Source organism: Ruditapes philippinarum, unplaced genomic scaffold (genome assembly GCF_026571515.1).
Source record: "Ruditapes philippinarum isolate M1 unplaced genomic scaffold, ASM2657151v2 ctg11050_1_1_1_1, whole genome shotgun sequence".
NCBI lineage: Eukaryota > Metazoa > Mollusca > Bivalvia > Venerida > Veneridae > Ruditapes > Ruditapes philippinarum.
This window is the reverse complement of record NW_026856102.1, coordinates 25,446-53,206: the sequence shown is the minus strand read 5'-3', so window position 1 is coordinate 53,206 and position 27,761 is coordinate 25,446. Positions and strand designations below refer to the sequence as shown.

General features: G+C 32.5%; 2 protein-coding genes across 3 annotated transcripts; one reads left to right on the top strand and one right to left on the bottom strand.

Moving 5' to 3' along the window:
* The first annotated feature begins 1,915 nt into the window (after positions 1–1,915).
* Positions 1,916–18,286, top strand: LOC132745409 (replication factor C subunit 4-like). Of its 2 annotated transcripts, none has more exons than XM_060734324.1 (11): positions 1,916–2,020; positions 5,395–5,523; positions 6,051–6,129; positions 7,331–7,410; positions 7,817–7,933; positions 8,291–8,360; positions 8,783–8,977; positions 9,578–9,703; positions 16,283–16,363; positions 17,036–17,152; positions 17,545–18,286. In XM_060734324.1, exons 2-11 carry the CDS (start codon positions 5,408–5,410, stop codon positions 17,641–17,643), a joined length of 1,080 nt encoding a protein of 359 aa, XP_060590307.1. In that variant the 5' UTR covers positions 1,916–2,020; positions 5,395–5,407; the 3' UTR covers positions 17,644–18,286. The 2 variants fall into 2 exon arrangements, with proteins under 2 accessions (XP_060590307.1, XP_060590306.1); XM_060734323.1 differs by lacking the exon at positions 1,916–2,020 and adding an exon at positions 2,027–2,206.
* A 3,747-nt stretch (positions 18,287–22,033) lies between these two features.
* Positions 22,034–27,654, bottom strand: LOC132745408 (thioredoxin reductase-like selenoprotein T1b). Its single transcript, XM_060734322.1, has 5 exons — positions 27,461–27,654; positions 25,786–26,023; positions 24,589–24,676; positions 23,215–23,329; positions 22,034–22,662 (listed from the first exon to the last, which is right to left on the bottom strand). Exons 1-4 carry the CDS (start codon positions 27,622–27,624, stop codon positions 23,220–23,222), a joined length of 600 nt encoding a protein of 199 aa, XP_060590305.1. The 5' UTR covers positions 27,625–27,654; the 3' UTR covers positions 22,034–22,662; positions 23,215–23,219.
* Between the last annotated feature and the right edge of the window lie 107 nt (positions 27,655–27,761).

Below are 27,761 nucleotides of genomic sequence, written 5' to 3'. Positions count from 1 at the left end.
AAGTGCCTTGTTTGTTTTCCGTTAACAAGGCATGTGCACTTTGAATGATACATATTAAATGTATAAAGATGCGTCTTACCGTTTGATACTTTATATCTTGTTTCTACCAATCTATCTTTCTTGTCATATACGGGAATTATCTTCCGGTTATTTTGTGGAGAACTCTCCGCATAAAAATGTTCTGCAGCCGCCTTTAAAAATTCATAAGTTCCAGTATTGAGCGTTATTTTTACTCCTCCACCCGTCTGTTCAATGTTCATCTGAACACGCTCTGTCGCTTGCAATTTCTTTCTCATGGCTGTTTTCTCATTCAAGATGTAGGGTTTTAAATCCGCTGTTTGATCACGCACATTACTATGATTTCTATTAATGATCGTTTCAATCGCTAAATGTTCATCATCCATTATTGTAAAATTTTGTCACATAACATTCATCAAAATTAATGAAAAATACATGAAAATGATCGTCTTTTAATTTCTCACATTTCTATTGTTTTTTCTTTTGAATTTAACGTTTTTCATACTTTAAATCAATTATTTTTCTTTTTTTTACGTCGCAGATTTAAAGTTGTTTACGTCCAACAAGTCATTTGCTTGTTTGATACGTTTTTTACATGGTTCATAAAATTTTAAATTGTTGTTTAAGTTGGGACTGGTCTTCTTTTAAGTTTCTGAAATAAGCTGTCTCTTTTTCTTATCTGGCGTTTAATGTTTTGGTTGATCCAGGGAAGGGTGGGCTTTGAACCAATTTTCTTTGTTGGAATAAATAGGTTCATTCCTTCATGGAGAAGTCCTTACATTTCTGACCATAAGTCCTCCACAGACTTAGTACCATAACCAATAAGGAGGGAAGGGGACCTTGAGTCAATACAATGTTGGAATTTGGCACAGTCAGCTTTTCAAACGGGGTTTTTGATTATTTAGTCTGGGTTTTACATTTGACGTTAATCTGATGATGTCATGATCAGATATGCCAGCTATTGTGTCTAAGCAATTGATATTTTTGCATCTTGTTATAACGTTTTTACCAAAGGTTATGATTTGGTATAATTTTACTTCGGAACATTTTAAGTGTACATCAACCCATTTATCTGGGTGGGGGCGGGGGAATCCCGGGATCCGGGACGCTTGGGATCCGGGCTCGTATTACATATACTTTGCTCCTCTTAGTTCACGGTTCTTAACGCTTTGAAGCCAGAGAGAAAACAAACAAAAAAATGAAACTTATGGTACAAAAATTGTCCTAAGCTATAACATATAGGTCTGTATTCTGTTGTATTGCACAAGGAAACAGCAATATATTCAGTCAAAGTCAATTTTGATTGACCAAACGTAGACCATATGTCGGCCATTTTGAAAACAGTAAGTCTTCATTTAAATTGCGGTAATGGTGTTTCATTTCAGTTTTTTCATGTTTCGGTTAAAATTTCTTCATGTTATTTTGTTTGATTTTAAATATTAAAACAATCCTTACTTTGTAACTCAACATTTAATTCTTCAACAAACAAGAACAATTAGAAAATGATGATTGTTTCAGACATACGGGCAAATTTAATGGACTATAGTTGCTTTTTGCAAAAATTTGTAAAATGTTGTTCTGTTTTACGTAATAAACTAGAGATTTAAGATATTTTGCACAAAAACATTGTTGTATAGGTGTATAAATAAAAAATGTCAATTATTACAAATTTTAACACTGGTCACATAAAATTATGCCATTACCGTGAAATAAGTGGTGATGCGTAATTAGTGATGTTGAGTATATAAAGGGAAAACTTATAAATATTAGTGTTGATTATTGTCGTAATGAAAGGCGATTAAACGTTTATTTTTTATTGTATGGAATAAACGGTTAATTAATTTAACTTAAGTTTAAAAAATATTTAGAGTTATTTATTAACAAACTTCAATTTAGTACCTTTTAACCTTTATTTTCTTTCGGAATGAAACGGGATTTACCGGAATTTAGATAAGTCTCAATACAAGCGTCAAATAAACTGGACTTTGGCGGGGAATAATTGGTGCGAAAAATTGTTACACATTTTTTTGTTTACAAGTATATAGATTTATTTTGAAAGTTCTTGTAATAAAGGCTATAATTAAATTAAGCCACTTTACATGGGTTGTCAAGTTTTGATGCACTGCTGATATATTGATTCGCCCTACTGACGATTCGCTCCATAAAAAACTCGCCCACTTCTGTGACGGTACGTTCCGTTTTTTTTCCGGAAGCTTTTTTGTCTGCCCAGTCTTTTGGACTGGAGGGATTTTGCAGCCTCATTCCCAATCCAAAATACACTTATAATACCCAATTTATAATAAAAAAATTCTAAACAGCAACTAAACCAAACTGTTCACAGGCCTTTTCCCCCATCCCACGGGTCCGAATATGGGCCCCATTCCCCATCCTAATTGTGTATTTTTTTCCCATCCAAAAAAAAATTCCCAATCAAGAAGTTGGTAATTTGATAGAAAAAGTACTGCATTCGCAAAATGGCATTAAGGAGTATCTATATTCATGTGTTGTGTATGAAAACAGGATTTTTTAATTGATATCAGTTTTAGAGTGGTTTGACCAATGCTTGGCTCATACCAATGCTCGGCGTAAAAAATATTTTTTTTAGAATATCTGAAAATGTCTCGAGTTATCTCCGATTTAGGTCACTGGTGCTTTTATTTACGTCTCACCATTTTATCCTGGTGTGGTTCACTGCTGGTAAAGTCACGTGACAATGCTAATAGCAGACGAACAACCGCAGGGCTCGACACTTACGATGGTTCGTTAGCCTGAGGCTACCTATTTTCCCCAAGGACTACCCGAGTTTCCAAGCTGGGTATCATGTCGGGCTACTCAAAATTTCAGTGACCTGATGTCTCTAAATTCACTAAAAATAATTAATAAAATAACATTTTTAGGCTATGATTCAAAACGAAAGATAAATTCATCTTACTAGTAAATAATTAGCCGTTGGGTCACTAATGATTGTAAACATTAAGCGCATGACATGCCTTCAGGCACTGAGGTATAATTGCGTCATGCGTTAATCTCTCGACATCCCTTAATAAATCAATATCATTATTAAATAAACAAACCAATTTTATCTATCCAAGTATGTCGCATACTTTCTCAATATAATTGTCAATCAGAGTCAGTCACAGCAGACGCATAATAGATTCTATTTAATCTCTATAAACTTGCGATAAGTGAAACCGGAAGTCCAACTTAATTGCCGATTTTTCCAGCCTACTTCAATAGAATTCTTTGTCTATTAAACATTTCAATGAAAATATTTGCTCATATTGGAACCTATTCAAGGGTTTAAACTTAAAAGAATATGATTTGTTGATTAATGTAAATCACACTGACAATGATAACCAAAATAAAGGTGTTGTCTGAAATAGATCTGATTTCGGGTATAATTTATTCGGACATGAAATTATTAATTGGGAAAAAATCTCATTTTAAAAAAAAGAGAAGAAAAATGTTTAAATCTCTTCAAAAAAGAGAAAAGAAATATTCTAAAGTATTTGTAATTGTCTTTGCCATAACTTCACAATGTTGTAAGCACTTCTTAAATAATCATGTACAAGCAATAATACCAAAACATGTATATGAAGAAAAAAATTGTTAACAAATACTAATACCCTAGGCATAAAAACTAAGGCAATATAGTTTGATTAAAAAAGGCTTTACATTTCTAATTTCGTGTTTAAATCAGGGACAACAGATATTAATCTAATGTCCCTATTTAAATCTTCTGACAGTTAAATAACTGAATTACTAGCACTAGTAAAAGTTTGTTATTCTGATATTTTGTTGTTTTATGTCTGACAAAATAAGTTTGTAGAATAAATCAATTAGAGAAAAGACAAACATATTTTGTTCTTGTCCAAGCATTTTACTTCTGTTTTGAATTTAAAAACACATCTAAAAGTCATACATTATCTATACCTGAAAGTAGATTTGTAAGCTCTATTGAAATATTTTTTTAATACAAAAGCCAGGTATTACATAAATTTAAAACTGACAGATACTTCTTTAGCTCATTTGCCAATATATTCTCCCCTTCCCTATAAGCTGTCAATAATATAAGCTGAGCTGATTGCCTAGCAATTTTATTTGCAACACACCTTAGTAATTCCTGGCTAGAACCCTGTACCTGTAGGTAATGTCTGGCCTTTCAAAACCTAATGACTTTTGTGTGTCACACTGTCATATTTTATAACAAAAATATGTAAAAAAATTGTTGATGATGACTTTGAAGAGCTCAGAGGCTAGCCGGAACCTACATCTCATGCAGAATAAAGCTTACAAACTTTTACTAGATCTTATATGATTTATCTATTGGTGATTTTTTCCAATAAATTTGAAGAGATCTCATGCTATTGTTTTCTTATCTTCAGATACATACACTCAAAATGCATTTAAATAGAATAAGAAACATTTTTTTATGTTTTACAATGAGGACTACCTAGATTTGCCAAGGACTACCTGATCCTCAAAGTAGGTAGTCCTTCTGACTACCCCTAAAAAAAGTTAGTGTCAAGCCCTGAACCGTATGTAATCCGCAACATATAAATTATTAAAATCTTTTAACACTAGAGTTCTGGGGCTGTAAAATTTAAACTAAAAGTTGGGTACTTGTAAATGTATGAACCTAATTTGGTTGTTACAATTTATTCAATATGTTTTCTTCAAAAGATAAAAAAAGAGATTTTATTTGAAAAACAATCCTGCATCATGTAGTATTGTATGCCGAGCTATGGACCAATTTCACACAAACCACTCTTGTTTATCCGGACTATCTATAGCTCCAGCCATGCATATCATTATGTGATTAGCGAATTTTACACAATGGCTATTTAAAACAATATCATCGGTCTTGAAAATGGAATATATAACATTGAGGTTTGTTGACGTTGATTTGAATTTGCCATATCAAATATAGTATTTTTATGCCGTGCGTTGGTCCACCCATTCTACATTAATTTTGTACACATTTTAGCCTGTACTTAAATAATTTTTGATATGACAGAAAAAGCTGAACAGTTTAAGACTTAAATAGATTTATTTTTACATTTGTAACACATTGAATGCTAGCAAATTTTCCCAAAGTGGCAAATTTCATGATAACTTTTTTCCCAAATTGGAAAATTATACTACGCAAATTTCCCAAATTTGCCATGTGGCGTTTTCCCAAATAGAGGAAGAAAGGCCTGGTTCAAATTTCTAAGAAAAACTTTCTGATTTGTTTCTTTAAATAAAAAAAGGTAAACTTTAAAATTTCTTATAGTAACAGATCTAGGTATCATGTTAAGTTATTTTATTCCTGTTTTATAATTGGCCTTGTAAATAATTTATTTGAAAAAATATATTGATGTGTTTATTTGACAGGCTGTGAAATAATATGCATGCATTTTTGAAGACTGGTACTTTGAGTACAGCCTCAAAAGATAAGTCTGAGGCTGGGGTGTCGAAAGAAGCAAAGGAGAAAAAGAAGCATGTACCATGGGTTGAAAAATAGTAAGAAACATTTTTTTCACATATGACTCTAAAATGAATATCTGCTAGGTTCTTTTGTGTAATAAGAGTATATCTGAATATATTAGTGTTGTATAAGTTTAAAGAAGGCATCTCTGTGTCTCGAGTTGTTCAGGTGGTTTGCTTCTAATTACTTGCCCTTTATCACTGGGTTCAAAGTCATTTCACAGTGAGTTAGCAATCCAGCCTAAAATAATGCACCAACGGTCACGTTGAGGTCTTCCTCCACCATTCAAAAGCTGGAAATAGAAAATTGTCATATGAATCATGATACTTATTTTTAATTTATTCAGATTCTAAGGCAGTTTTAATAGCCATTTTTTGGCAAAAAAGCTGTTAAAAATATTTGGGGGAAATAATTGCCTTTTTATTTCCTTCTTGCTTATTTCTCCATATCTGTTCTAAAGAGTACACACTCTTTATATTTTGATAGAAAATTTGTTTACTTAATACTTATTATACATTAAATAATAATTACATTAAAAAAGCTTTTTGTGATATGATTTTAGCCGCCCAAGATGTGTTGACGATGTTGCATATCAAGATGAAGTTGTTGCAGTATTGAAAAAGTCACTACAGGGTTCTGATGTAAGTACAGTAGAATCCCTACTAAAAACCACCTCGGAATTAAGACCACCCCGCTTTTAAGACCAGTTTTTAAATGATCGGAATTTTCTGTTCTTTATGTCAATGGTTACATGATCCAGAATTAAGACCACCTCACTTATCCACTTTTAAGACCACCAAATTCAGTCCCAATTCATTATTTTATTCTTTATTTGACCTCACTTTTGAGACCACTGATATTAAAATCAACACCTTCCTAGATCTTAGATGTGTTGTTATGTTATTATTATCTGCTTGATTGCTCTTAGGCATGACCCTTGATTACACAAGGTGTCAAAAACTGTTATTTATGGGATATTTCATGAAAAAGGTGAGAAAGTTAATTTCAGAGTGGTTTAATGTTGCTTTATGCACATTTATTTTGTGAAAAAATAATGTGTTACATAATATGTGAATTATGTATATCATACATAATTAATATTGAAATCAGAGCAAAGAAAATTTGATATTAAAAAATTTCTTCAGAAATATGTTTTCTTCCCATCAGATGTAACATTATAACATACTTTCATACTGTATTTGCAGGTTAAGATACATTTTGTTTGTTCATACAAAATGACTAAAATAGGCCCTAGTCATAACGTGTGTAAGCAATGATAACAATATCCACAATTAAGACCACCCCGCAATTAAGACCACTTTGGTCCAGTCCCGATGGTGGTCTTAATTGAGGGTTTTTACTGTATGTGTTTCTACCAGTGATTTAGAAAGTCCCTATAATTAGTGCAAGGACACATATGTATAAAAACAATGAGTTCCTAACCAAAATCAATGAGTAACAGAAGAAGACAAATCAATTTTTAACAACACAATCTTGACAGACCCATTGGCAAGAGTCTTTAGCAATTTCACAATGGCAGTCAATGAATTTAATATTTTGAATTTACTGGCTCAAATTCCAGTTTTTGAAATTATTCTACTATATATTTAACTAAAACTTATTAAAATTTACATTGGCCCGAACTAATTTTCACTGGCCATGGGCCACCGGGCCAGTTCTAAATTCGATGACTGCAATGGTGTGGAGTCCTGATTATTTATCAACATTCAAATATTCTTGTTTATTATACTTTTAATAGACATTAATTTTCATAATTTAAAGCGGAACAACCTACATTTATATTATAATAAGGTTAGATCAATATGGTACATTTTGTTTCAGTTACCCAATCTACTTTTCTATGGTCCACCTGGTACAGGTAAAACCTCAACAATATTAGCAGCTTCCAGGGAACTTTTTGGGTAATTTAACCACTTAATAGCTTTAATTAATGTGTGAATTATGGATATATTGTATATAAACACTGTAAGGTTTATCTAGATGTACCTCTACTTTTTAAAATTTTGTAAGGTTTACTTGTTTGCTGTTTTATCTGAATTTGAAAGGAACTTATTTTCATTTGTTCTGTTTGCTGAAAGGTATTTGAGGTCTTAAATTTATTCAGCAAGAATGTTCCATGTAATTTTGTTGATAACTTTAATGTAACATATATTTTGAGCACAAGTGTCAAGTTGCAACTGCTGATTTTAGTTTTGAAGTATAATTTCTGAAATGAGTAAAACCTGTATTTGTGAAGAAAAGTGTTGGTTTGATATTTATATTGATAGGTACAAAGTAACTGAAAACATTTTTCCTTTGATATTTCAGTGATATTTTCAAGACGAGGGTTTTAGAATTGAACGCCTCAGACGAGCGAGGTATTAATGTAGTACGTGAGAAAGTGAAAACATTTTCACAACAGTCGGCAAGTAGTGTCCGACCAGAGTAAGTATACTTTCTAAATATTTACTTGAACACTTGTCATATTATACTGGCTATAGTTAGGCAGAAGCATTTCAATGTAAATTGAAATATATATAAAATATAATATATATAAATTCAGCAGCAGTTTGACAGGTTATTATAAAGATAAAAGAATTAAGATCTAAAATTACAATTGTCATAGTTAATTCTCTTAACCATTAGCAGCTAAATATTTTATATGAATTTGTCCATCTTTTAATTTTTATTTTTTTAAGAGCCATACTTTAAAATGCATGAGGAAAATTAGAAGAGGATTTCTTATCTTTCACATTGAAATTATAAGTACTATGGAACATCATTGTTTTGTACATCTTTCAGTGGAAAGCCATGTCCTCCATTTAAGATAGTGATTCTTGATGAGGCAGACTCTATGACAGGAGCAGCTCAGGTAAGTGTTACAAGTGGAATGATTAACACTGACTCATTGAAACATACCTGGCACTGTTACTAATGCTTTTTTACGTACAATCTCTTGTACCATATAATCAAGTTGAAATCTTCCAAGGTCAAGTTGAATTATCTATGCTGAGACAGCTATCAATGCTGTCTTGTCAAATATTTCAAATTTTGCTGTTTTTGATTGTATGGCCAATGCAGTAAGGATATAAAAAAACATAATACAAACTACAGTTGTATAGAAACAGTATAAGGAATTTAAGGTTTTAGTAACTTTTCTAAGCTTCAGTAAGTTTACAATAGAGTTTCAACCTCGAATTGAGTCTCAAGTTATCTCAAACCATTGGAGGTGAATTTTTACTTTCTATTTAGAGTTTGTAGCCTTGTATATAATATGTTGTTCTGGTATTACAGGCTGCTCTTAGAAGAACAATGGAGAAGCAGTCAAAGACAACCAGATTTTGTTTGATATGTAACTATGTTAGCCGTATTATTGAACCCATAGCTTCCCGTTGTGCAAAGTTCCGGTTCAAACCTCTAGCAGAAGAAGTGCTTGTGAAAAGATTACGGTATATATGTGACCAAGAAGATATAGCATGTGAAGATGAGGTAAAAAAAGAAACAACATCTCTCTAAGACTTGTGTCCCATTAATCAATAGAGCACGAAGGAAAATTGTTCTTGGTCCCTTTGTTAAGTTACAAACATTAGCCTTGACCATAACAAGTCCTTCCATCTACAGCCTGCACCTTGATAAGGTCTTTCTGCAAGGCACAAATTAAAGGTCACAGGTTCAAGGCCCCTAGGTTCAAAAGGTTTCTTATATCTTACTAAGATGGTTTAAAATCAAGTAAAACTAAATAAATTTCACTCCCAGTTTCAGATACTAGCTGATATAGTTTGTGATCCTTGGCATGAATCGTGGAATATTACAGTACCATAAGAATTTTAATATTCAGTCCTATAAGAATTTAAATACATGGACTTTTTAGTTTCCTTATTATATGTACTACAAATTTTCATGTACTAGGTTTCTTTGGGATGTAATAACCCAAATTTAAGTTACAAATGATTAAATGAAAAAAAAATTTGAAATAATTAAAATTGAAAATTTTTTAGGTGCACTAATATTATGAATTTCATAAGATTTTGTCTAGATATTAAAGTTTAATATTTAAGTAGCTAATGCATAGTTATATTGTCATTCAAGGCTCTGAAAGGATTGCTGGACACATCAGAGGGTGACCTTCGTAAAGCCATTACATTTCTACAGAGTGCTTCAAGATTAAAGGCAGGGGACACAATTACTAAAACAGATATTTATGAAATTGCAGGGGTAAGAACTTTGTGTGATTCAAGGATTTTGTCCAAACTAAACAGAGCATTATGTGCAGTAAATTCTTGCTTAGACATATCTTTAGTATTCATGATTGTAATCTTAAAGCAAGAGCAAGAAAGTATCCGGTGTCCATTAGTGAAGTGGTTCAGGTCAAATTACACCATAAGCCCATGCTGCTATGGGTTCAAATCATTGGATTTTTGTCTGTGTGGAAGCTATTAAGCTGGTTTGAGAAAGGAATGGTGCCTGGAATATAGACAGAAATCTTCCTCAACCACTATAGCTGAACAAAGTGGCCATATGGCCTTTTCAGTAACAATGTAACTTAAAATTCAAACAAAACAAGATTGCATTTGAGAAAAATGCTATGCCACCGCATAAATACAACACTAAATAGTAGTGTAGGAACAGATTTTTTTTTTGTTTCTATGCAATTGAAGATTGTCATAATGCATAGATCCCTGACCTATCTAATTCTTATTATCAGATTAGCGGTTAAATCTATTGTTAATCCAATAAAAGATCAGAGTAGGAATATATCAATGCACTTGAGTCTAGTGAATTTGGTGGTGAAGGTTATATTTCACACAGCCTAAATTTCATGACTGCATCAAAGGACAACACAGTTAGACACTTTGTCAAAATCTAGGTCAGCTGATATCACTACACAATGTTTCATGCAAAATATCTAACCTCTAGCATTTGTCAATTGCTAGAAATTTTTTTCAAAAGTTTTTACTATAAGTTTTTACTATATACATACAGTCGAGACTGTCATATGTGAATTTCCAAGGGATCTTCAGAAAAAGGTCACATATGACAGGGAGTCTCTTAATACAGTCTCAAAGAAAATTAAATTTAAATATCATCTATCTGTCTATATATCATTGTGACATAAAGATCCTGTATGTTTTGTGATTGATCATAAAGATCCTGTATGTTTTGTGATTGATATTGTCTGTTTACAACACTAGCAAAATATATATATATATATATATATGGATATAATTATGCAAATAAAACAATTTTCCAACATCAAAGAATATGTAAAATGTGTACTGCAAATATTTGTGCACATTATATTTAATCAATAAATTACATGCAATGATTTCGTATTGGAAAATTTGACCATGAATTTAAAGAAAATAAAGTTCTAATTACCTCCCTTTAATGGCATTATTTACATGAAATGTTAAATTGGGTGATATCTTTATAAATCATGCTTATTTGAACTTACAATATTGACAAATCTTAATTTGAGCATCATATTTATGAAATAAAACCATGAAAAAATTGTGTTACATATCCATATCCAAAGCTTTTTCTGGTTTGGTATCAATATTTTTTCCGTATTAATTATGCAGCCATAGAAAGGTAAATTAAAAAAAATGTTGCCTAAAAAATCTTCCGTGGGCACTCTATAATTAAAAAAAAATTCTAACACAAGCCTTAACCCAGTTTACTTTATGTACATTTCACACATATCGATTGCATCATGCTTCCCATCAACAGATGCTACGTCACTTGATACCTGCATGTATACTGTGTAATTGAGATAGAGATGTGTAGACTTTGTTTGCTACTGGATTAAAATTGGACTTAATTATTTTGGCCCTCTGGGTGTTATAATAGGTATAAATTATCTTATTAACGGACAATTAAAAGGTGTGAAAGTCGTTTAAATCAGACCAAACATCGCACTGGGACCAGACAATTAGGGTCGCTTGTCACATATGACAGGGAGTCTTTTAATTCAGACCATTTATATAGGAAAATACGTTGGGAGGACTGAAACAAGGTTGGATAAGACAGGGAGTCGTTTAAATCAGGGGGTCGCTAAGGCAGTCTTGACTGTATAAGGAAACCCAATGACCCCCGGGGCGGGGCCGATTTTGACCCCAGGACTATAATTTGAACAATCTGGGTAGAGGTCTACCATACAATGCCTTATGCAAAATATCTAAGCTCTAGGCCTTTTGGGTCTTTACAAGAAGGTATTTTAAGTTTTTACTATATGTACATATAGTGAAAATCAATGACCCCCGCCCCGGGCAGATTTTGACCCCAGGGCTATAATTTGAACAATCTGGGTAGAGGTCTACCATACAATGCCTTATGCAAAATATCTAAGCTCTAGGCCTTTTGGGTCTTTACAAGAAGGTATTTTAAGTTTTTACTATATGTACATATAGTGAAAATCAATGACCCCCGGGCCGGGCCGATTTTGACCCCAGGGCTATCATTTGAACAATCTTAGTAAGGGTCTACCAGACACTGCCTTATGCAAAATATCTAAGCTCTAGGCCTTTTGGGTCTTTACAAGAAGGTATTTTAAGTTTTTACTATATGTACATATAGTGAAAATCAATGACCCCCGGGGCGGGCCGATTTTGACCCCAGGGCTATCATTTGAACAATCTTGGTAAGGGTCTACCAGACAATGCCTTATGCAAAATATCTAAGCTCTAGGCCTTTTGGGTATTTACATGAAGGTATTTTAAGTTTTTACTATATGTACATATAGTGAAAATCAATGACCCCCGGGGCGGGGCCGATTTTGACCCCAGGGCTATAATTTGAACAATCTGGGTAGAGGTCTACCAGACAATGCCTTATGCAAAATATCTAAGCTCTAGGCCTTTTGGGTCTTTACAAGAAGGTATTTTAAGTTTTTACTGTATGTACATATAGTGAAAATCAATGACCCCCGGGGCGGGGCCGATTTTGACCCCAGGGCTATAATTTGAACAATCTGGGTAGAGGTCTACCAGACAATGCCTTATGCAAAATATCTAAGCTCTAGGCCTTTTGGGTCTTTACAAGAAGGTATTTTAAGTTTTTACTATATGTACATATAGTGAAAATCAATGACCCCCAGGGCGGGCCGATTTTGACCCCAGGGCTATCATTTGAACAATCTTGGTAAGGGTCTACCAGACAATGCCTTATGCAAAATATCTAAGCTCTAGGCCTTTTGGGTATTTACATGAAGGTATTTTAAGTTTTTACTATATGTACATATAGTGAAAATCAATGTGCCCGGGGCGGGGCCGATTTTGACCCCAGGGCTATAATTTGAACAATCTTGGTAGAGGTCTACCAGACAATGCTTTATGCAAAATATCTAAGCTCTAGGCCTTTTGGGTCTTTACAAGAAGATTTTTTAAATTTATTCTTATAATCCCTTTTGGTTGCCATGGCAACCAGATTTCTGCATGGAATGAAATTCTTTTAACAACTTTATAAGCCCTTCACCCAAGGATCAATCCTGCCAAGTTTGGTTGAAATTGGACTAGTGGTTTTTCACAAGAAGATTTTTGAAGTTCACTATATAACCTATATAACACACACACACACAAACAAACAAACAAACACACACACACACAGGTGAATCGCTATATGCCACCGCATCGCAGATGCTGCGGTGGCATAAAAATAAAGCATGGAGATTTTATACATTTTAGATTTTAAAGCATGGAGATTTTATACATTTTAGATTTTGAAATAAACTGTCAGTCTAGTGTTCAAATCTCATGTCTTGTCTGCTTTACTGATCCAATTTAATTTTTATGCCACCGCAGCATCTGCGATGCGGTGGCATATAGCGATTCACCTGTGTGTATGTGTGTGTTTGTTTGTGTGTGTGTGTGTTATATAGATTATATAGTGAACTTAAAAAATCTTCTTGTGAAAAACCACGAGTCCAATTTCAACCAAACTTGGCAGGATTGATCCTTGGGTGAAGGGGTTCCAAAGTTGTTCAAAGAATTGCATTCCATGCAGAAATCTGGTTGCCATGGCAACCAAAAGGAATTAAAAGAATAAATTTAAAAAATCTTCTTGTAAAGACCCAAAAGGCCTAGAGCTTAGATATTTTGCATAAGGCATTGTCTGGTAGACCTCTACCAAGATTGTTCAAATTATAGCCCTGGGGTCAAAATCAGCCCCGCCCCGAGTGTCATTGATTTTCACTAAATGTACATATAGTAAAACCTTAAAATACCTTCTTGTAAAGACTGAAAAGGCCTAGAGCTTAGATATTTTGCATAAGGCATTGTCTGGTAGACCTCTACCAAGATTGTTCAAACTATAGCCCTGGGGTCAAAATCGGCCCCGCCCCGGGGGTCATTGATTTTCATTATATGTACATATAGTAAAACCTTAAAATACCTTCTTGTAAATACTGAAAAGGCCTAGAGCTTAGATATTTTGCATAAGGCATTGTCTGATAGGCCTCTACCAAGATTGTTCAAATTATAGGCCTGGGGTCAAAATTGGTTCGGCCCCAGGGGTCATTGATTTTCACTAAATGTACATATAGTAAAAACTTAAAATACCTTCTTGTAAAGACCCAAAAGGCCTAGAGCTTAGATATTTTGTATAAGGCATTGTCTGGTAGACCTCTACCAAGATTGTTCAAATTATAGCCTTAGGGTCAAAATCAGCTTGCCCCGGGGGTCATTGATTTTCACTATATGTACATATAGTAAAAACTTAAAATACCTTCTTGTAAAGACCCAAAAGGCCTAGAGCTTAGATATTTTGCATAAGGCATTGTCTGGTAGACCTCTATCCAGATTGTTCAAATTATAGCCCTGGGGTCAAAATCGGCCCCGCCCGGGGGGGTCATTGGTTTTCCTTATATGTATATAGTAAAAACTTATAGTAAAAACTTTAAAAAATTTCTTCTAGCAATTGGCAAATGCTAGAGGTTAGATATTTTGCATGAAACATTGTGAAGTGAACTTCTAGCAAGATTGTTCAAATTATAGCCCAGGGGTCAAAATTGCCCCCGCCCCAGGGGTCATTGATTTTCAATATATATATATAGTAAAAAATCTTATTGTCTGAAGGTACAAGGCTTAGAGCTTTAATATTTGTTAAATGACATCATTCATAGGAACTCTACCAAAGTTGTTCAAATTTTGCCTCTAGTGTCAAAATTAGCCCCGCCCGGGGGCCATAGGTTTTCCTTAAATGTATAAAGTAATAACTTAAAAAATCATCTTCTTTAAATTTACAAAGACTAGAGTTAAGATATTTTGCATGAAACATTATGTAGTGAACCTCTAGCAAGATTGTACAAATTATAGCCCTGGGGTCAAAATTGGCCCCACCCCCAGGGGTCATTGATTTTCACTATGTACATATAGTAAAAAATTTAAAAATCCTCTTGTCTGACGGTACAAGGCTTAGAGCTTTGATATTTGGTATATAATATCATCTATGGGTCCTCTACTAAAGTTGTTTTAATTATGCCCCTAGTATTAAAATTGCCTTGCCCCAGAGGCGATATTTTCCTTTATATGTATAAAGTAAAAAAATTGAAAAATCTTCTTCTCTGAATTGACAAAGGCTAGAGGTTAAATATATGGCATGAGACTTTGGGAAGTGAACCTTTACCAAGATTGTTCAAATTATAGCCCTGGGGTCAAAATTGGTTCCGCCCAGGGGGTCATTGATTTTCATTATGTACATATAGTAAAAAAATAAAAAAATATTTTTGTCTGAAGGTACAAGGCATAGAGCTTTGATGTTTGCTATATAAAATCATTTATAGGTCCTCTACTAAAGTTGTTCAAATTTTTCCCCTGGTGTCAAAATTGGCCCTGCCAGGGGGCAGTGATTCTCATTATGTACACATAGTAAAAACAGAAAATAAAACAAAATAATGTTTTCTGAATGGGAGAAAGCTTACAGCTTAGATATTTGACTTGAAATGAATGTTTGGTGGACCTGTATCAAGATTGTTTTGAATTAAACCCTTGGTCCAAATTTTGCCTTGCCCAAGGGGACAGTGACCTACTTTCTTGTCCTTTGATGTACAGCAATGAAATTTTGACCAAGTGCACAGTTTTAGTTATAAAATTGAACTTTGATATCAGGTGACCTAGATTTTGTTGATGTGACCTTCTTTCTTGTCCTTTGATGTACAGCTATGAAATTTGAACCATGTGCACAGATTAAGATGTAAAGTGAACTTTTTTATTCAGCTGACCTAGATTTTGACAAAGTTTCTTACTGTGTTGTCCTTTTGATGTGGTCATGAAATTTAAGCTGTGTGAAATATGACCTTCAGCATTGATATATTCCTACTTTGATCTTTTATTGAGTTAACAACATATTTAACCACTAATCTGATAATAAGAATAAGATAGGTCAGGGATCTATGCTTTATGACAATCTTCAAAATTGTATAGAAACAAAAAAAATCTGTTCCTACACTACTATTTGGTGTTGTATTAATGTGGTGGCATAGCATTTTTCTCAAATGCAATCTTGTTTCCTTGAAGTTCTTAATGTAAGAATATACTTAAAAGAACAATTGGGACTTATTTCCAATTATTCATGTAAAGTAATTTATTGCAATATTATTTGATTACTCCTGAATTAAGAAATACATTAACATTTTACGTGTATCTATTTTCTATGTTAGCTCTGCAGAAGCTTATTGTCAACTGCTTATTTTTGTATCAACATTCCCAAATTTAAGATTTGATACAGAATGTTTAAATCAAAGTGTAGAGATTTTTGTGAGAGATATTGAAATTGGACAAGATTTAATTACAATTACAGGTAATACATGATGATGTCATTGACAATCTTTTGACAGTGTGCCACTCCAATTCCTACGAAAAACTTCAAAATTGTGTTCAAGTAAGTGTGTGAAAGAATAAGTGTACTTGATCTTGAAATCACACAACCTTCGCTTTCCTTTGTTTGGGTTCAGTAAAAGTGTTTCAGTATATCATCATTCTCATAATGATAGGTTGTTACCTAGAATATTTTGTGAGACTCTGTATGTGTTGTAGCCTGCTAATCATCCAACTGACAACTTCTTCACAGGAACTGCACAAGTTATGGAGAAAGCTTATCGTTAGGAAAGCCCTGTACTGTACTGAAAATCATGTGCCACAGCCAAGGTTTAAACTATACTTAAAAGTGGGGGAGTGGTTGGGCCCTTCACTTCAAACAACTTGCTATCCAGCTGGTTTACACAATATCGGTGGTTCTTCTCTGATGCCCGTTTTGTGTCTGAAATAATGCACAGTCTGACAAAGGTGCACCCGAGGTTTTCCTCTACCAGTAAAGCTGGAAAGTCGCCATATCACCTATACTGTGTGCGATGTAAAACATTAAACAAAATAAAAATATCAAAGAACCTTCTAATGAGTAGAACATGTTGCCAAATATAATTTCTGCTTTCTTGGTTATAAACACTACTTTAGATATTAAGTTAAAATTTGAAGCTTCCAGATCTAATGTGATATGGATTTCATTATATTAATGAATCGTCTTTTATGACTTTAAAACATGTTGAATTTTCAGGATATAATGAACGAGGGACACTCGGCATCTCAGTTGATATTACAGTTACATGACAGAGTGGTTCAGCTTGATGAATTAGAGGACACACCTAAATCTGTCGTCATGGAAAAACTTGCTGTAAGTAAATTAATTGTATCACAAGTCATGTTTAAATAGTTGGAATATATTTAAATAAGCATTATTTATAATAATTGAAGTGATAGAGCATGTGCAAGACATTCTGTATATAATAGAAATTTCAAAATTATATACTACCTTGTATCCAGTAGAAGTCAAAAACCCAGATATACATAGAATTTCTCCAGAACATCTTCAGCTTGTTGAATAGAATTGCCTTGATAAGAGTTTGGTAAAGTCTTTTTATTAGGAAGTTCAGTATCTGGATAGTAAAATCCAGCTACTAACAGTATAGAGCATGGTCTGATCGGCTTTATGACTGGTAACAAAAGGTTGAGAACAAGAGGAACAAATTGAAGCAGGATCATTGATAAAATGTTACAATATTTCAGGTTGTGGACAAATGTTTGATGGACGGTGCCGATGAATTTCTCCAGCTGATGGCGCTCTGTTCTGTTCTGATGAAGCAATTTTGTTCACCAGGTAAATGATAGTACAACAAAGAACAATATCTGGAAATACTAGTGAACTAGGGCTGAACTGTGTTCAAAAGTACAAGTCTGGAATTCTTTCTGTAAAGTGTTAATGTGCATAGTGCTATAATTTGGGTAATATTATAATGGAAATTTTGAAGAAATGCCAGTGTTTAGCAGCAGTATACCAATTTAATTTGCGATATGACATTTAATCAAATTGAATTTAAGCATTTTAAAAATGGATGCATGTTCAGTTTAATACGATATTGATGGTCTGACATACAGAGAAATTATTGGAGAAAAATATAGATTTATTGTATAATTTATTGTATTGTATATAAAGTTTTCTATAACTTCAGGCCTTTTAATACTTGTGATGGTAATAATATGTTCAACCATTTTAAAGTGAGGCCAGGCCAACATGTCTTCACAGTCTGATTAAACTGTTCTGTTGATTCTATATTGGTAGGTGAATAAGCAACTTAAAATATATTTGAAACTTAATTTCAAATTAAGTTTAGGACTTTACTTTTTGGTGGACCAATAAGATTAGTCATGACAGAATGTTAAGGACTGAGATGTTATATATTATATGAAATATAAAACTGTTGTGAACCAGTTTTGAAAGGGAAATTTGAAATTTATGATTTCTATGTATTTATTGCTCTTTTCATCAACTGTTATATTCAAGAAATAAGTAAATAAATGCTTTAAATGAAAACAGCTTTGTTTTAATTCCACCATTGTTAGAAAATAGGATAAACAATAGAATATGGACCAATGACGTAGGTGGCGAAGGTGTCTCTTGATCATACATGTAGGTCCACCTACTACTGAGGTCACAACCATGTTTTCCTGCTTGGACACCAGTGATTGTTATTTGCTTGAAGAAGATTCAAGTGTAGTTTAAATAAATTAAAATCTCCTGGGATTTTTGTGGGGCTCACCTTATTGCCAATATTGGTTCATATTCCCAATTGAAAATAGTATATTATTTTCACAATCCACAGGAAAAAATCCCAATCGAAAGTTACAAAATAAAAAATATGTTTAATTTGATATGGAGAATAATCTTGGTTCATAATAATAAATGATTCTATCGAATCATTTGTATGCACATATCTCGGGGTGGGTGACATTAGTTGATTATAACCTTGGGTCATTACTTATGACTGGCAACTGAAATGTATTTTGCTACTTTTTCATTATATCTCGGTATTTGAATAATAAACATGTACTACGTTCCAGGTAAGCACTTGCTGATTTCAATGGTAAATAACTCTTTTGTAGCTCCTTTACTTTTCCCATTATGCTTGCAGATATTTTTCTATGTGGTAATATTTTTTTTTTTAAATGCAGTTACACTTGTGTTGCAAATTTTGCAAGCATATTGGGGAAAAGTACAAGAGCAACAATAAATAAAAAATTTACCATTTGAAAAGAAAAATATTTGGCTGAAATATGGTACATGTATAAGTTTATCACAAAGATATACCAAAAAAATTTAGCAAATACCATTTTAGGTTACGGGCGCAGCCATAAGCAGTGACCTAATGAACACTCTTGATATCTGCAGTTTAACAGGACTAATCTGTTAGAAAAAGTCAAGCTAAAAACAACACAATCTAAGGGATGACAACTCTGAACCATTTCAACTTAGTTTTATTACTTCTTTCTTTACACAATCAATGTATAAATTCAAATCAACAGGAACTGATTGGTTGTATAATGCAGAGAACATCATAAATTCAGATGATTGCATATCTATTCAATCACAAAATGCATTAGTCATTATGATTAAATAAGAGCATGTGACAACAATATACTGGTATATCCAAAGGCAATAAACCTTAGCCTTTACCATGCTAAATATCTTGTATCATATATGGACTTGTCCATCTTTCAATCTGGACAAAACCATTCATCATTTTTATAGCAAATTTCACATTATGCAGTCAATAATATAAGATTTTGAATTTACTAGCCCAAATTCGAGTTTTGAATTCATTCTATTATATATTTAACTAAATTTTCACTGGCCCCGAACTAATTTTCACCAGCCATTGGCCACCGGGTCAGTGCTAAATTCGATGACTGAATATGTCTCGACTAGATAGAAAACAGTGTTAACCATAATCAGATGACCAACATGTGCCCGCTGATCTAGGTCTGTATTGGTTGCATTGATTGAATCTTTTACTGCCCAGCAGGCCAAGGTTTAAAAAACACCTTTACTATTTCTGGCTTTATATGTAAAGTTATAAATCTTTAAAACATAAGCATGGCATGAAGTGTTAATGCTCATCTGTTAAAAATTTTAGTTGAAAAGGAGTAATAACTCCAAAAATACTGCATTCAGAATGATACCCCTTGTTATGATAAGCAAGTATTCCAAGTTTTATGTTGATAACTTTAAAATGTTTGAATTATAAGCTACATTAAAGTTTTGTACAATTACGAAGTCACAGGGATCATAATAGCTCGACTATTTTTGTGAAACAGACAAGCTAATAAATAAAGAAAATTAAGCAAGTATAAAGGTAACAAAAATGCTAATTCTGTATAAATAAATCTAGAATAATCGATAAATCAAACAGTTATTCATTTATAAGTTCAGTAAATAAAGAAAATACTTGAATATTATACATTGTACATGTTTATAACATTGTGTAGCAAATAATGACTTCAACCAAAATGATATCACTCTAGATTTATCTTTTGATCACTGAATCCCATAAATTTTAACATTTGACTAGTGGTTGTGAGCTGATATAAGAGGTCATTTTAACTAAAACTACTGAATCCCCACAGAGCAAGGTCTTTAAGACACCTGGGTAAAATTACATGAAGTTTTTGTTTTCATATGAATTAAAAATCTGTTCTTGTTGGAACTGAAAGTTCAGAGAACACTGGTTACACTAAATACAAATAGTATTAAAGTGCACGCCTCCAGATGAGCAAAAATATTTTAATAAAATCAAACCTAAGAAAAATCGATTAAGATTTTAGGAAACTTAGAGATTCAAAATTCTAGTAATAGTTTACATGTTATGTGCGATTAATGACCTATTTTTCAGCATTTATAACTGGATTACTAGATCTACTGCGTTACTAATGCAGTAAGAGCTATTTCTATATATTTTGACCTCTTTTTGGTAATTTACATGCTTTGTAGGTGCCATTGATCATGTGTAAATTGCACTCTTGGTAAATTTACTATATTATACTTTGAATTACATTTTCAAATTTTCATGAAAATTAGCATGAATCTGGAGGCGTGCTGCTTTAAAATGCCATATAGATACTGTTAAAAACACATCATCGAGTACTGAATAAAACACATTCAACATTTTGTATCATAATTTAGTTCTTAAGTGCTAGTAGTACTGTCTCTATAATATGATAAAAATCTAGAAACAAAGTGATCCTTTGGAAGCATTAATCACAACAACATTACTTGAAAATTGCACACTTGGTTTGATTGAGTCTGCACATGAGGGATAATGAATAAGTGCAACATCCCTCACGCCCCTTAGCACCGGCTTGAGCGGTACTCAATTCCCAACACTTAATCAATGATCCCAAAGGACTAGAAAAATATAACAACACTGAAGTACTCCTGGTTCCAGTAATGATGGAATGAATTTTTTTTACTAACTTCTCATATATTTACACATATAATTTTACTACATGTTTACAAATTACCAAATTTGGATGAAAAATGATCGAAATCAGTTTCTAAATGTTAACTAGCAACTTTTTAAGATATGAAAAATTCTAAATTTCATTGCAATTTCTAAAACACATAGACAAAACACTAAAAGTAAAAATAACTTCATAAAAAATTGCTTTAATAATTTTTTTTTCATGAAAACTTTTAGAACTGTGGTACAGGTGGTTTTAATATAAGGATTTTATAAAAATTAATAGAATTTGGGGAAAGGTTGAATAAAATCATGTTAAGCCTTGTGACCATATTGTTTTATTCAACAAGTTCAATAAATTTAGTATTGAATCTATACAAATATAATATTGTATTTATCGCATTTCCATAATAGTAACGGTTTACATTTAAAAAAAGATACATTTTTGATTGACATGCCCTTATGTTAGCGTTACACTTTAGGTCCCTACAGTGTAACGCTTACAAGATGCCTATAGTGTAATACTAATATCAGTGCACTTAAAGTCTTAAACACTATGTTTGTATATATGTTGCAAATAATGTTGTGTCAAAATGCTATTACGCTAGAGTAATATTGTTTTTTATAAAATCGCTTTACTTCACCCCTGCACTTTAGTTTATATGATAAATACTGTATAAAACTTTTTCTTTAAATATGAAATTCAAAGAGAACTTTCTTTTAATTTCTTTGGTACAACAATAACTAGATAACAAGAACTATACCCTGTATATTTGGGTTGTTTTTTTCGTTATTTTTTTACGGCTAAAAAATAAGTAGGAAAATAATAAATTGGTGACAGACCATTAGTGGATTATAAGACCCACATAAACACAACCACACCACACATACATAATTATTTACAACAAACATTTACCAGTATCTATATATATATACAACTATATTTAATTATAAAAGGAAATTCAAGCAAAACTGTATTTGCAGCGAAAGTGGATTAGAGTGTTCATATAAAAAAGGTAACTGACCTGTTGGCAAAAAAAATAACAACAGTTTCTTTAATTAAAAAAAAAAACATAAATAAATGTATATAACAAATTTGTATAATGCATTTAAAATATGAGGTGATGAACACAGAAAATCATCCCTAGATCAGATGAGAAAAACAGCTCCTTCATCGAGGAAACAGCGTCCCTGAAGATCATTCTGATGTCTACATCCAGCGAGAGTTAGCTACCCTGAGTAGCTTGAAACAAACGCCATCATTAATCAGTGTCTTGAGGTACGCCATCTGTTGATACAAGGGGAAGTTACTCTGCTCCAATCAAGGGAAGTAATTATATTTCATATGAAAGACACAATGAGGCTATATGGATGATGGTGGACTGTGGAACTGAAAATAAATATATTACATTCATATATTAATAGAATAACAAAACATATTTTTGTACACTGGAGATAAAATCATTTTGTTTTCCTTCTTATAAATGTAATGAAGGGGGGGTAAAAACAAAATATATTTTGGGGCAAAAAATTTGCATAAAATATTAAAGAAAAAAAATACATACATTATATCAAAAGCCCTTACTAATTAACGTTTTTAATAAAAAAAAATGAATTCAAGCCAATTTATCTACAGGTATATTTTATTTAAAATCCATCCTTTTAAAATAACAATTAAACCAAGTTACATACATAACTTATATCTATCGTGAGTAAGACAAAGAGACTGCACACACCACTTTTTAAGGGTTACAGTCACAAAAGAGAAAAACATCCACTTAAATATGAGTAATGCAATAAACAATTGCACTTACAAATTTCTTTGAACACTTTAAACTTAAAGCTCAATATGTATATTTTACAACTAAGAATTTGTCACTGTAACTTTTTTATCTCAAGGATGCAAAACTAAAATGAAATTAATACAAAAATAAAGACTCACAAAAGCTAGGTGTTGCCTGAAGGTTGTCCAAATCGCATGTGATTCTCAATAATTTGAAACATTTCTCCAGCATTTGGAATTCTTCCAGTTTCTAATTTTGACCAAACTGGCACATCTGAAACGAAATAGAACTAAACTGTTTTAAAACTTTGAAAAAGTTGTCCTTCTCTTTCAAGCTTACCCTTGTATTATATCAAAATGATTTAGAATTAATTACAGAGGAAACCTCAGTCTGGACTATATCATATTTCAAGTACCCCTATTACAACTGTAAACTTTGCATATAATTTATGTCATTTAATTCCCTATTGGAGGAACTTTTGTGCATTAAATGTCTGAATCTTGTAACATCTTAAACTAGTAATAAATACATCGGATAAAAAGTTTATTATTTCTTTATTTAACATAAAAATTAACATGATCCTGGATATCATAACAATTAACAAAACTATTATATTAAATATATAATAATGTACATGAAATAAAGTCTTGGATATGGACCAATGAATTTTGTTATTATAAGTTCACAAAGGGGCCATAGTTCATTCAAAATCCATGCAAGAGTTATGGGTCTTGGAAAGTGACCCTGTATTGTAACTAAAAAAGCATGAATCAAGTTTCATGTGAATACAATCAGAATCTCTATGATAAATGTTCAACTGAAATGTTGCCAGAAAACTTAAACCAATTAATGTTCTAAGTTCATAAAGGCCTATAATTCTGTCATTGCCCATACTAGAATTATGGGCCTTGGAAATAAAACTTCCAATTGTAATCCTGAAGCAATTTATTAGTAGTCAAGTGAATACCTTATTAATGTTGCATGCAAAATTTTAACCAAGAGCATTTTTAGTTCAAAAACAATCTAAGTTCAAAAACAGCCTTTAAATTCAAAAACAGTCATAATTCTGTCAAAATCCATTTCAGAATTACTGGACTTGGAAAGTAACCTCCGGTTATGATTACAAAGACCTGTATATAGTTTCAAGTGGAAACCATTGGTAGTTTTGAAGACTGACGTTGCATGCAAAACTTTAACAAAGAAGATTCTAAGTTCAAAAAGTGTCAAAGATTACACTAGAGGTTATAAGCCTTGGAAAGTGACCTCCTATTATGCTCTCAAATAAGTATGTGAAGTTACAATCAAATATTGTAAGTGATTGATGGATATGAAGCTGCATGCAAAATTTTAACAAAAGTGTACTGCTAACAATAATTCTGATGATGCACAAGTGAGAAGGATAGCTCTACTATTCCTTGAATAGTCAAGTTAATTACCCAATGTACTGACTCATTGAAACAGATATAAACACTCGTATTGGCTAGTTAATAAAACAAATGCAATTATACATGTATATATCAAAATGATCTTACCATTAAAAGATATTTCAAAGGCCCCTGTGGATATAAGTTGTCCTTCAATGGCATTGCTGACGAAAAATATCATCAGACAGGCATACAACTGAAAAATTAAACAAAAAAAAATTAAACAAACAGTCACTCTTGTTTACAAGGTGATCAAAACAAGCAGTTTTTATTAACAAAATTTAATACAGTATGAAAATATATTTCAAAATGTTTTGATACTTTATTCTGACATGTTTAACTCCTGAGTGAATAACTGATTTGTGTATTGTTGAATACTTATGAAGATTTATGACCCAATTTCACTCACATTCTCAATGGTAAAAAGCATCTTTTTTACACAGGGCCAGAATTAAAAATATATTTGTTTGCTGTCTCCCTACCGAACCTTTAAAAATCAGCCCTACCCAAAAGTTTTTATTGCCTCCTGAGCTGAAATGTTTTTTTTGTCATTTAGCTCAAACTCGTATAAGGAACAAACAATTTTCAAAGCAAAATAAAGTTCTTTTATGAGGAAAAGAGATGATATAGAACATAAGTTTAAGTTTTGAACAGTCTGTTTACAGCATATTTTGCTTTCTTATGAACATAGAGATAACTTTGGAGAGTCATAAAATAAAAAAAAATATTCTGCCTACCTACCTACCCTAACTTTCAAGTCAGGGTCGGGAGACAGCAAACAAGGAATTTTTTAATTGTGGCCCAGTTTAGCAAAAATTTTGATAACTGTTAATTTGTATAAAATGAAACTTAAATCAGAGTATGTATGGGAAAAAAATCAACAAACCTGTAGTTATTGAGAACAGAGATATTAAACTATGACACTTTCCTGATTTAAACACAAATTTTTCCCCCATTTAATAGATATACAATAGCTGAAACAGTTTCTATCATTATGAGTATTTTCACAAATAATGGCATTACAACTCTAATTTTCCCAATTAAAAAGGTCCAGTTTCAACACAGACTGAAAAAATACAAGAATAGCTTACATAAAAAATTTAACAACATGTATATTATGATAGATTTAAACATCGAGGCTTTTTTCCCCAAAAGAAGTTTTATTTCAAATCCCTAAATTAAATTTAAATCAGGTTTTTCTACCCCATTTGCAAGAAAAAAACAATAATGTGTTATTTTCAGCCAAAGTTAAGGGAAGGGCCTCTTCCAAGGGTAAAAATAAGTCCTGAAGGAACATATACTTACTTTGTTCTCCACTGCCCAAGTGAAGATACTTGGGGTATCAATGTTAAGATGAGGGAATGGATTCTGGCCGAGGACGACCATAGCAATGATGATAATTTTAAGAATACCAAGTCCTTGAGCAAAAAGTTGCCGCATTGGTGGAGGAGGGTAATTATCTCCTTCTACACTGAAATGTGGGAACTTCTCATTCAGCACATGTGAATACTGCTCAAAGACTTTCCGGTACCCTCAGGAATAACTGAAATAAAAACAAATTATATATTAACTATTAAGTCTATTGTTCTTAAATTCAAGCCTTTTTTTCAGACTTCCCGAAATACGTCGGTCCGACGGACATGTCCGATAAATTTTTATCAGGTCCGACGAGTTTTTATTCCGGATCGGTCCGACTGTCCGGCTTTTATCCAAGCCGCATGTATACAAAATGGCGTCGCTAAAGGTGCCAAACCTCGGAAAAATAAAAAATCTACGTCAGAGGAACAGGCAAAACAGCAGTAAAAGGATAAAAAGAAGAGACCCGAGACAAAATTTAATGAAAAATAGAAGCAAGACAGTGAATCGTTGGTGTATGATAGGGAGGAGATGAAAATGCGCTGTAAGGAATGTGCCGATTTTTACGGCGAAAAAAATAAAAACAAAAAGTGTCTTAGAAATACAAACACAAGTCATTCTTTGATTTTGATCAATTTTATTTGGTCCGACAGATTTCGTTTCGGTCCGACAGATTTTCATGGTTTGTCAGACCGAATGTCTGACAGTTTTTTTCAACTTTCGGGAAGTCTGTTTTTTCCTTATATAGTTACAACTGGTAAACAAAGGGAATGACATACTATTCTCTCCCTTTACTGCATGTTTTGCTACTCCAGATTTTTTGTAAAAAATATCGTTAAAAAAGCATTTGTTGTATTAAAGAATAAACAGTATTAAATACAATTACATTTATTGTCACAAAAATTCAATCTAAAAACTCTATTTATTGATCAATATTTAACATATATAGTCTTGATATCTCTTCTTAACAAAGATAATTTCAAACAATGCGTACACTGCAGTCAATGCGAAAGTCAAAATTTTTTTCCAGCCACAAGGACTGGGATCCTTAGATTTATTTCCGGCCCTGATGGTTTTTTTGCGGCCCGGACTCTGAAAGGTATTTTTTGTAGGGGTGGGGGAGGGATATTGCCATAATCATAATCAAAAATATTCAGCAAATATGAATTATCAGACTCAACTATAAGATACTATGAAAAAAAATATACAGAAACATAATAAATAAAACAGTTTTGCATATTTTGGCCAAAAATTGTTTCAAACTGGCTGAAATTTTATTCGGACATGAGGACTGACTGTATCGAAATTTTCTCGGCCCTCCTGATTTTTAGTTGGCGAGGTCCGAGGACCGACAGACTTTCGCACAGACTGTACAGGTACACTGCCAACTTTTGTAAGTGATCATATTTCTGAAAAATTTTATAGTAATTTTCTCCTTAAAATTTTTATTAACTAAACAATCTATATCCTAATATATGTTTTTAATAGAGGACCGAGTTGACCTGTGCCGAGTTGACCTGTGCCGAATTGGTATAGGGCCGAGTTGACCCTTTACCATAAAAAATTATGCATGAAAAATTATGAACAGAATGAACAGATGAAAATGTCAAAATTTCGGACCTACCAATATAAAAACTTGATGGTTGGGGTAGCAAATTGTGCTAGTTTTGGGGCCTTGATGTCTTTGTGTACGTGTGAGGACTGTTCCGTTCCTGACAAATCCCTCCAAGTCAGAAAAACAAACAAAAACAAGCCTGCCACAATTGGCAGGTGTGACATGTCGGCCATATTTTTCTGAAGAAATGAAATGCAAAATTTATTTTAGACGAAATAGTTAGAAGAAATAAAATATAATTTCTGTAGGCTTTCAGACATATTCTCCTTAGAATTCAACATAATTTTCCCCTAAATGGCCATCTGTTTAC

Bases quoted from the DNA above. Each gene is read 5' to 3' on its own strand.
- LOC132745409 (XM_060734324.1), top strand. From the start codon at position 5,408: ATGCATGCATTTTTGAAGACTGGTACTTTGAGTACAGCCTCAAAAGAT. The intron at 5,524-6,050 runs GTAAGAAACATT...ATATGATTTTAG, and splicing joins GTACCATGGGTTGAAAAATA to CCGCCCAAGATGTGTTGACG. The intron at 17,153-17,544 runs GTAAGTAAATTA...ACAATATTTCAG, and splicing joins TCGTCATGGAAAAACTTGCT to GTTGTGGACAAATGTTTGAT.